We start from the raw sequence: 11,590 nt of genomic DNA, 5'->3' as shown, positions 1-11,590 counted from the left end.
TTTTATAAGCTCACAAACCTTGTCAAAATACAAAACAATGATATCTGAACACAAAGCAGTACATTTGTTTTGAATATTAACAAATTAATCTGGTGATATTTTGATGCCCCAAGAATATAAAATACCTACTCCATGGGATCGTTTATGTCACTGAATATGCGTCCTTACCATCGATACCTAGAATCAGTCTACAGAAAGAAGGAAATAAAAACTGCACTTTAATACTTTATACAGTTAACTGTATCACAAAGACGTTTATTTTATATTGTCACTAACGATTAACACAATTCTAAGACTAAAAATAGACAAAAAGCTAAATAATAAATACAAGTCCTACCTATTATATCACTGATAAATTAATAAATTAACCTTTCAACACCGTGCGGTATGCTCAATCGAAATATTGCGTAAAATACTTCTCTGCATCAACAAACGTAGGGACAACACAGTCCCAGTACCCTGAACGTTAATACAAATTATAAACAATAATAAAAACATTTATCTAACGGAATACAACTTCCATCTCAGCAGAACAAAAGCTAACGTCCTTAAAAAGAATAGAATAATGAGTAGAGCGATAATATCGTTCCAGAACTGATCTCCGGTCATGGCGATTTCGGCCAGAATCTTTTCTGGATACTTGTAATGGCAGTACTCCTCCTCGGGGCAGAATAAGACAGGCCTATCAAGCCCGTAAATGGCACCGACCATGCCCTCCAAACCGTAGCGTAGGTAGGATATGTAGCTCCCCCACTTCAGATAGCTGGGGAGGTCGCGGAGCGTCACGCCGAAACCGGCAAACATCATCATTGGCACAGATAGACAGGGGCCCATGAAAGTTCCATTCTGAAATGAAGAACGCGTTAAAGGCAAACATGCTGGGCGGGTACTCTCGACTTACAACAACGTTAAAAACGGCACCGATCATGAGGCCGAAGCTTTGCGCGACGAAAACTGTGAGAAGGCTCAGCGCTGTGAACATTCCAAATCTGTTCCACTCTAGTGGTTGCCCAGTCATCCAGTACATAATTACACTGAAGAGAATGCAGCAGAATATCTAGAAGATTTTTGTAAGTGTAAGTCATTTAGTTGCGAAATTTACCGAGAGCGGAACATCCATAATAGTGAGCGAGGCGTAGTACATCTTAAGCGAGTACCACCTATTAAAATGTTCCTTGGTCAGAACGCCCAACTCACTTGGAACTAAAAATGAAATTAAAACACAGTCCCCGACCAAACAAAGCACTTACATGTGAGGATCATCATCATCATTGGCGACATCATCTGATGCATCAACACCGAGAAAATCAAGTTGTAGTTATCCAAGACCTTCCCTCCGTGATTCCCCGCTTGCCAGTATAAAACTCCGAAGAGTAATCCAACGGAAATGTTGACGATTATACGCATGTAAGTCAACGTAACGTCCCTCTTTGATTTGATAAAAGCTCGTCGGCAAAGCGTTTTGAATTGGTTCCACTGTGAGGTGCTTTGGAGGTGGGCGGGCTTTTGCTTTTCCAATTTGTGCTTGTTATTTTCTGAAATTATTAATCAGAAAGTTGCAATTCCGGCTGTCGGAAAGGCTCACCTTTCAATTTATTGAGGCTGGGTAAAAATTCCGGCTTATCGAACCACCGGTGACTTCTGCCGTTGTCGGTTTCGTTGACCATTCGTTCAACCTTTTCGGCTCCATATTCACCGCAAGCTAATTCGATGACTGAAAATTAAAGGAGATTAATTTATACTAATATGGAGTCAAATAATGAAATTAAGATAGAAAAATGGTTGCCTCCTCTTGAAAAACTATTGCCATTGCCGTATTCACGGATGGACAACGTTTCATTGTTTAACTCATGGCTAATACGTTGATTCTCAAAATTTCACTGGAATTTGAGAAAAAAGGTAAATACAGAAAACCTGGCACAATTAAATTATTCAGGGAATTTTTAGAATTTGATAATTTTGAAATTAAGATATTTTGTTTTTCTTAATTTTAGAATTTGTTTACAATAAATTTGGTCATAAACTCCCAATGTGATTCTGCAATTATGCTTGCAATTTGTTAAGCAAGTTTTCAATTTTATAAATAAATTATTTTTTTAATATTCAGTATTTTTCGCTGTCACTTGGCTTATACTCGAATTCTAAAATTTGTAAAGATTTAAAATCACACAAATTTCTTCATTTTAGTAAAGTTCCAAGTCCCAAAAATTTGAATCCTTTTTCAAAGTGTCCAAATTTGCGTAACATCGAATCAAACAATTTTGAGATATTCGAAAACGGTCGTTACAGATTAAGTGCAAAAAAGATCGTTATTTGAGATGTGTAAATTTGGATTTTAGAGATTGAACAAATATTCTTCAAGAACTCTAGAAATCTTTTTTGTAAAACCATACACATTTAAGTCTCTCCTAGAAAGTCGTAGTATTACTATTTCTCAAAATTTCAATAAAAACTTACTTTACAACATTTTTGTTGGCTCATACAAAAGCTTCAATTTTATTCTTCAGAAATTGTTTAAAAGTTTCAGGAGTTCGTCGGTAAGAATCTTATAAAGAATATTTTTGCAGCAGCTTTTTAAAAACTCTGAGAACCTCAGTATGAATGTTCGGGTTCGGGGACGGGTTTTCTGAGTCTATATAAAGGTTTTAGAATTGGAAATATTTCCAGATTTTCTTTTAAGGAGCTTTTTTAGTTCCCCTTAACTCCAGTTGCTACAATCTCTAAATAGTATCAGATTATGATTTAACACTGGTTGAAAAGGGCGACAAACCAGGAAATAATAATAGATTTACAAGGTCAATACACATAAAAATAAGGGGCTCGGGCATAACACCCATTTTGATGAAAGATCCAGGTGAAGGTGATAACTTTGTTGTAAGAAATGAGATGCAGTCTTAATTTTCCTGTTGTGGTACACGAAAATTGTGTTGATGTAAACAAAAATAGGAAGCATAATGTGCCATTACAAAATTAGAATGCGATAACCGTTATCGCTGCTGATAACCTTTGGGTTATATCTTGTTGGATTTAGCATCACACTCACCAAAATCGGCAGGATTGTGATACTGCGGACATGGCAGATTCACAGCTTCCAGAAACGGTATCAGATTTTCTGTGCTGCCCTGGTACAGGCAATTTCCATCGGATAGTACGTAGACCAAGTCAAAGAGTTGGAACAGCGTCGCTGACGGCTGATGAATGGTACAAACGATCGTCCTTCCTTGTCTTGCCAATTCACGCAGTAACCTTACGCACTGGCTACAAGATGAACTATCCAAACCTCTGAAATATTAAAAAAAACACACACACATTTAAAAACACTTTGACTCTTGATAGTAGGTCGCTGCTGACGTATTCGTTATCAATTGCTGAATTAATAATTTTGAAAATACACGTGTAACGCTGATGTACTCACGTTGTCGGCTCATCAAGAAACATCACGACTGGATTATCGATCAATTCCAACGCTATTGAGAGCCTTTTTTTCTGACCACCGGAAAGTCTACCGGCCCTCGTTTCGGCCGTCTCCTCCAAACCCAAAGTTTCCAAAATCTCCCGTATCTGCAAACGTAAAAAATGCATGCCCCAATTGTTTTCATAACAGTCAATTGTGATAAGAACTTTACAATAACAAAGCTTTAGAATAACAAAGTCAATTCCGGTGGAGATGCAGCGGATACAATTTTTGGGGCTGTCAGTTTTTTGCTCGTTTCGTATGAAGAGTGCGTTATTCTCAAAGGTCGTTTACTTGATTTACGGTATAGTAAATAGCCCGATACCGCGTGTTATCTCAGTGAAAAGTTCGTCGACGTAATTAAAACTGTGCAATACTATACAAGTTTTTCACCACTTGCGCTTCCAAATATCTTCGTTATCCCCGGCAAGATTCTTGGTGGTAAGGTTACGCACAACCTTGAAAAAACCAGGGCGTGTCATTAGTCGACATTAAGATAAATCAATTAATATTCAAACCCACTATGTTTTTCTGGACTTTGACTACACCTAAGCTAAACGTCACAATATTGGGTAATTATCAAAATGTAAACATTAGATTGTAGCCTGACGTAAGAAGCCGAAGGTCCGTTTGTAGTTTTCACTTATGCAATTCAATTAACTCGGGATTTCGAATCTAACAACAGATGTTGATAGAGAAATTTCCGATTTTGTGAATGTAGGTCAGTAATGCGTTACTTACGTTCGCTCCAACACTTTCTTAAAACAGTTGGCAAACCTTCATTTCGGTATATAATTTTGCTTTACGTTCTCAATACCACTTGGGATTGTTTGTTATTTAATGTTATAGAGATAGCAATGGAGGGGTCGATCTACAATCAATACTTTCAACCAACAAAAATGGTCATTCAATTCTACACAAACAATTCGATTTAATCATTTAATCGTTGTTTTTGAGAATACCGAACTCTATTTTACTGAGCACTGGAGAACAAGGAAATGTTGTGGGAATGCATCAGGTACTATCGCAAATCATTTTTCTTTTCTAACCCTTTCGTTTGGGAAACTTCGCATCAGTTGAAGGTATTTCTTCCACGGTGTGCAGTGCCCTCTGTCCAAACATGCTCCATGTGCCTATCGTAACATCGGGGCTACATGATGTGAGGTCGGCGACATCTGGGCGCCATCCCCGGATGTGTTATAGTAACGTACTGATTTTTCAGATTTTTGCCCATCGTGTTCTACAGCAGTGTTTCTCAACGGGCGCCATGACGTATTTTTTGGGGATCACGAACGAAAGAATATTGGTAGGCCACCTTTTCAGTGGTCCATGAAAATTCTGTTCTACAATATCTTACTGAAATATTGAAATTTACCCAAAATGGCCGGTACAAAAATTATACCACAATAAACCCTTATCCCTGTTTATGTTATCTCAGTGTACCTTTCCTAGAAAGCAATAAATCCTAATCACAACTTTAAATTTAAATGTTTGTAAATGGCAAAAACACAATGCAATTGATTGACGCGATACCGAAAAATGTTGTTATTTTTTTCTAACACGACTAACACTCCTCTATCGCTTACAAGAATTATTTTTCTGTAAAGATTAGTTTTTCTACAACCTAAGACGCATTTTTGAAAAAAATTTCAGCGTCAAAACAATATGAGCTTGAAAATGTTTTCTTGATAACTACAAAATAACTCAAATTAATTTTGATCTAATTCTAAAGTGTTTGAAATATGGAAATGCCACATTTAATGGCGTATATTCTATACATTTTTGTGGAGTCTGCGAAAGACGAAAATGAGTCTAAAAACTCGTAGGTATAAAGCTACTAAAATTTCAAAAAATTTCCCGTGGTATTAACCCCCCCCCCCCTCTCCTGGAATTTCATACCTCCCCCCGGACTCCACCGGGCTAACGCGGAGAGAGATAAATAACATTCACAAGTAGGCCATCGGTGAAAAAAGGTTGAGAAACACTGTTCTATAGTTTTGGTCCGATTGTTTTCAATTTGATGTCGTCGCAAAGATCTTGTAAACACGCACAACTCCTGCGTTGTTTTTTGTTAGGGACGAAATTAATCACCCTTTACAAAGCGCGCTTCTTCAAGGGGTAGTCGATTTCGGGCACCCAAAAAGCATCTATTTATTTTATTTTATTTTTTTCTACTTTTTACTTTTTACTTAAAATAATAAAAAAGATTTTGTGGTACATTACTCAAAAAGGTTCAGAACCGCTATCCTATGCTGAATTGTTTTTTGCATTGATTATTGCAACCCTAATTTAATCGGCATTGGACATTTGACAGTGACCATGTTAGCAGTAATTTATTTATTTATTTCTTTACTTATTTATTTATTTATTATCCTACAGGCTTATCGCCCAATTATAGGACAAAGTAAAAATAGTATACTAGTGTACAGTGTAATTTATACTTTACAAAACAACTAACATACATAAAGAAAATAACAAAACAGAAGGACATAATGTTACGTTAATTCAAGAATAAATTTGAGTTTATCAGTTGGAAGATACTGTATAGCTTCAGGAAACGCACTTCTGCAACGTATTAAAAAATTCGAGAACATTACCCCATGAGTTTCAAAAAAACAGCGACACATTTTTCATATAACAAAATTTCCATCAAGTAGATAAATCTAGCGCAATCTAATTGGATTGGAAATTGTAAAAATGTCATGCGGAACCAGAAATATCGACAGGAACCGTAAGCGTTCTTGTTTTTTGTCATATTTTATTACCTACTGGTAATTAATGGATTGTTAATTAGATACTAATTAAGACACATAACACACATATTAAAAAAATATATTAAATAGGATTTAAATGACGTGAATTTTAATTACAAAAATTATTGTCAGAGTTAAAGAAAGATTGATTGTTTTAGGATCATAAGTTATTTACTCGTTTTACCCTTTTTGTATCCACTTCCCTTGGTAGTCCATCAGTCAAACGGGAGTAGGAAGTGAAAGGTTTTGTAGGAATTGTTTTTAGTGGTTTATTGTATGGTTTTTGGTTTGCTGAACACGAATCTGAAGGTGTCGAACAAACTTTGTTGCCGCAACTATGAGAAATAATCAAAAAACTAATACAAAGAATGTTTTTGAAAGGTTTTCAGCTTATAACTTTCCAAGCAAGCTATTTACGTAAAAAGTAAAAGAGTGTTGAAATATTAGGGAAATCAGTAATTTTTGGAAAATAGCACAAAAATATAAGTGAAGTGCATTTTTCCCTTTAACAGAAAGGAAGGACTAAAGTTAGCATATATTTTGCAAGAAGCAATAAAATTGAATACCCAAAAGCATGGGATAAATGAGAGAGTGCAACAAAATATTGGTTGCAAGGATTTTAACGAAAAAGATCTTTGCAGAGACAGTAGCTCGGACTTGAATTTTAGTGAGGAAGAGGGATGACTTGCCTAAAGTTGCAGGACATACTTCAAACGAGATGCGACACTTCGCCCGGCGCCGGCAACGTCGTCACCCCGGCAGCGAGACTTTTTTTGCTCTCAAGTGTCAATTGAGCGATCGCTACCAAGATAAGAATCACCCACCACCATGGTGTGAATCGCTTGTGTGTGATGCGAATGTTGAGTGATAAGATTGCCCATATTTTCATTTTGTTTAGCATTTAGCATTGTTCACCCGCTTCATAGTTATTTATTTACACATGTAACGCTTCATTACAAGCATTATTATTGTTCACGGTATAGTTTGTTGAATGATCCTCGTACCTTTTGGAAAGCAGTGGCTCCATCGTTGGTATTTGAACCATGCAAATTTTGCCGGCGTCGTACTTTTTGGTCTTCCTCCTCCTCTTTCTTATGTGAGATGTAGCAGAGTGCACATTATTTTAATTAAACAGCTGAGGCGTTAGTTGAGAACGCATGGAATTTTAACTGCCATCATCCATATTTTAGTATTATTGTTAGTGAACGGACAGAGAGGTTACCTTTGATTTATTTTAGGGTTTTAATTTATGGTACCAGTTTAAAGACCAGTTCAAGTGTTAGTTCAAGTTCTATTTTAATTGTTACCAGTTTAACAGACTAGTACAAACTCAATTTAATTCAACTGTAAGGACAAGGTTAAGTTAAGGAGACGTTTTTCTTACCATTCTGTCGACGCACGAGTTTGGACTGGACAACCTTGGATTAAACTAAACTAAGTGGTGCCTTATTTAAAATCATCTGTCAGGCTTCACCTAATTGTCCTAATTTCCCTAACCGATTGTAACTATCGACGTCCTGTGCCGCAGCGAACCCAGCAGTCCATAGAAACTCGGCCAAGTCAAAAAACTTCTGGCATTTTTTATGTTTTTGAATATACTTTGCGGTATGTGGGTTGCCACAAATTTTGCGATAGTGAGCCATAACTGAAGTAAAGACCTAAGCTACCTTAGAACAAATCATGTAAATATGACTCCGGTGAGATAAATGATCGGAAACACAATATGAAATTTATTATCCCTCGCTTGTTCTGGGCCCTCAACAGGATGGCGCCCAATTACAGAGTGACCCGCATAATGCTTTCTAGAGGTGCCTCTGCAGAACTACTCCGGTATTTACCTTACGAATGAGCTAAACTGCAGGAAAACCTAATTCGGGGTAGCCGGCAGAATGCTCGAAACTGGTCTAAGGTAATTCCCATCTCTGCCACAGATTTTACGAAATGAGAAATGGTATCAGAGATTATGCTTTCAAAATGAAACCCAGGATAGGTGCTAATTACAAAAGTATATACGATTTAAAGAACTTTTTACGCAGACTTTGTATGTATTTAATCTTTGCCCTCTCCGGCATGAAATATCGGCAATAAAAACGTACATATTACTGTATAATAAGTTACTTACTTTAACACGAATCACGATTGTAAAAAAGCGAGTACATTAGTAAACATGAAAACGGCATGAATATTTATAGTTCATTTAGTATTGTTTTCAATGGCTTACCTTGGAGAGTTTAATTCGCTACCATCGCATAGCCAGTTGAAATAATTTTTGATAATGGGTCACTATTAAGTATAGCTCTAAACCACGCCCATTTCAAAAGCAATCACCAACCTCTTTGTGAAAACGACCAAAGGCTATGGTCCCTTAATTGAATCCCATATCTGGTATATATGCTTTTTCTAATGATGCATTTTGCTATTGCAAAAACGTGACGTCAATAAATACTCAAAAACGATATGTAAGTGCATGTGCTTAATCTTATACACTTTGCACTTGCATCAAGGTAACCTGCCTTTGTGATAGGCGAGGATAAAGTATAAACGGGATTCAAGAATCGCCACTTCCTATTTCTTGAATTCTAATTTTTGGGGCATTTACTTACGATAGCTTCCTTTTCCTGCGCCGGGACGCGTGAGCCCAATTTTAAATCGGCAACGATCATCATGTTTTCGTGCACCGTCAGCAGTTCTTGCAGTCGATCATCTTGCGTTATATAGCAAGATAGTCGCCTGAACGCGTTCAAATTCCTCTCGAGTCCATTTGCGTAAACGGTACCGCCGATACCCGAAATGCGGTACCCGCTCAGAACGTCGAGAAGGGTACTTTTACCGGCACCCGAAGGTCCCATGATTCCGATGAGCTTCCCCGGTGGAAATCGTCCATGGATTCCGTGTAAGATTTCCTTGTTTCCTATTAACATAAAATGACAATTGGTACTCTCGATTGAAATTAGTGCAAAGGCTATAAAAGGTACTTGTACATTGTACCCTTAATCTATGATGAGTGTGCATCATGTGAACTTTGTAATGTAAATTTGTTAGAACTTCTGGTTTATTGTTATTAGACCGATGTGAAAAATTGCATGTTAACAGGAACGTGCCTAATTCGTATGTAAATAAATCATGCTTAACTCAAGGCGCTTTAAAAAATTCATTTGCGCGGTTTACTTATTTTGATGAAAGTTCCTGATACAAAAACCGGCTAACCTTGGCGCAGTTCTTTTGAACGTGAGGATGCCGTTCATCGAAGATCGGAATTTGTTACATCATAATTGTTGGTACAATGGGCACTGACCTTTTCTAAATCCAAGAGATGCAGTGTACGTGACATTTTCGAAGGCAACGTCGACAGAGTCTTTTTGGGGTAACCGACTGAACGTCTGGACCAAATCGGATTCTTGCACTGGTTTATAACAAACTTTCTCACTGTCACTTTCGCGTGTGTGCCCATTCGACATCACCACGTTCGATGCTTCGTGTAAGACGACTTCCATTGTTAATTATGGTAGTGGACGCACTACATAAGACGCGCAGCGTGTGTATATCGCGATGTTATACGTTAATCTGTACGAATAGATAGAGTTGGTCATTTATATAGCGACTAAACGTGAACCGATTAAAGTCCACATTGGGGCATTGTTTTAATTTAGCGCGCCAAATTTCGCCAACTACATGCACCTAGGGCCGAATTCGCCAGGTGCTCGCAAATTTCCGACGAGGAGATGGTACAATGCGAAAAAAACATGCATCGGTCATTGTTTTGGCCGTACTGAAATTGTGTATGTTTACATAGATATGAGAGTAAAAAAAAGTGTGATATGTGATGACACTTGGTACAAAGCTCATGGTAATAATTTCCAAAAGTTCCTTTGTCGAGGTATACGAAGTTGATATTTCTGAAACGTAGATTTTTGACACGCAAACCGTGGTTATCTTAAAAGGTATCACTTTGATAATCCAGATGAATCTATTATACCTACTTATTGAAAATCTTATCGTATTCCACTTGAGTGATGTAACCGAGTAGTAAGTGGATTTTTTAGCATGACGTAGCCGTAATTCGCTTTTTGCAAATTTGCATGTATAAAACACCTGATGGTGCATTACAATGTACATGAGGTTCACGCCCGACCCTTCTAATTAGAGAAAACTAAACCAGATAGTTTTCCTTTATTTAGAGCACAAGTTCTACTCGACATACTGTGGCGACGGTTCCCATAAGTCCTGCAGGCGTCAGAACTATTTTTGCTGAAAAAGTTCCTAGGGAAGATTTTTTTTCGTCAATGGCTTCGGTTTATCATCATGAACAACGCCATATAAATTTCTTCCAAAATTTCGTGGGAGTATATTTTTTTCAGCTTGATCAAAAAAAGATGAGACCATTTCGTGTTTTATTGCAAAATAAGTCAATAACTATCGTTTTTACGTAAAAAAATCCTCGTATATGAAAATAAAGAGAAGAAAATTTTCAACATTTTTTTTGTAGATCCCATAAATCCGCGATCAGCTGATAATAAACGTGGCATATGAATACGGATTCTTTTTTAATCTCAGGTTAAAATGTATGTTGTAAAGGATTGGGTATTTTACTAAACTAGGAATTTTTGGAAATATATAGCGATGTTTCACGTGCCGGGAAAGGAGGGTAGTTTATCAGAACTTTCGCACCCCGGGCGGTAACTTGCTACAGACCTTTGGAAGCACAACATACCAAGAGAATTTATTTTGCTGGCAAAATTTAGTTATGAAATTAGGTGTGTTTGTTAGTGCATTAGTAAGTGCATAGTTCACGCAATCACGTTAGGTCTGTTTAGTTTTTAGTGCAAGTTAACTTTGACCAACTTTCGCCAAAATATGTTTAGCGAAGGTGTCAGAATACTTTCTCTGTCTTGGCGGTACGATTAGGGGCATTATCTTAGGCGGAAACTTTAAAGGGACACTTTTTTAACCAAACCCATGGGAAAATACTCTCAATCTCACTTTAATAAGTGACGATTTTATTTGTTAAGAAGTAATCGATATGGGATTGAGGGGAACGTGGTAAAAATTAGATGAGAATTTTAGAAAAACTTAAAATCGATAAAAAAACCTTGACAAACTTACCAATACGTTTCAGAAGAATGAATTATAAATTCCGGATCAAGTTCAAGACATACATGATTGCCTTTACGAGAGTTCTAAAGACTTCTAATATAAAATTACAATGTACAAAAGTTAGATTTTCTCATACACAGACGGAATTGGCTTTTTAAGTAACCAAAGTAGAAGCTCAATACACAGAAATATAAAATCTAAAGAAGTACTAATTGGAGTTGTTGAAATGTTTCCTCCTCATTTATTAGGACGGTCCTGAATCATGTATTTCAAAATTCACCTACAAGGT

The 11,590-nt window shown here is 36.9% G+C and overlaps 1 protein-coding gene across 1 annotated transcript; it reads right to left on the bottom strand.

Moving 5' to 3' along the window:
* Window positions 1–217: 217 nt before the first annotated feature.
* LOC116167844 (ATP-binding cassette sub-family G member 1) lies at window positions 218–9,949 on the bottom strand. Its single transcript, XM_031483398.1, has 9 exons — window positions 9,503–9,949; window positions 8,811–9,118; window positions 3,416–3,561; window positions 3,044–3,282; window positions 1,586–1,714; window positions 1,251–1,535; window positions 1,103–1,203; window positions 902–1,057; window positions 218–846 (listed from the first exon to the last, which is right to left on the bottom strand). The coding sequence occupies exons 1-9, from the start codon at window positions 9,699–9,701 to the stop codon at window positions 499–501; spliced, it is 1,911 nt and encodes a 636-aa protein (XP_031339258.1). The 5' UTR covers window positions 9,702–9,949; the 3' UTR covers window positions 218–498.
* Between the last annotated feature and the right edge of the window lie 1,641 nt (window positions 9,950–11,590).

The sequence above is a fragment of the Photinus pyralis genome, unplaced genomic scaffold, assembly GCF_008802855.1.
Source record: "Photinus pyralis isolate 1611_PpyrPB1 unplaced genomic scaffold, Ppyr1.3 Ppyr1.4_LG4, whole genome shotgun sequence".
NCBI lineage: Eukaryota > Metazoa > Arthropoda > Insecta > Coleoptera > Lampyridae > Photinus > Photinus pyralis.
This window is presented reverse-complemented; position numbering and strand designations above follow the sequence as displayed.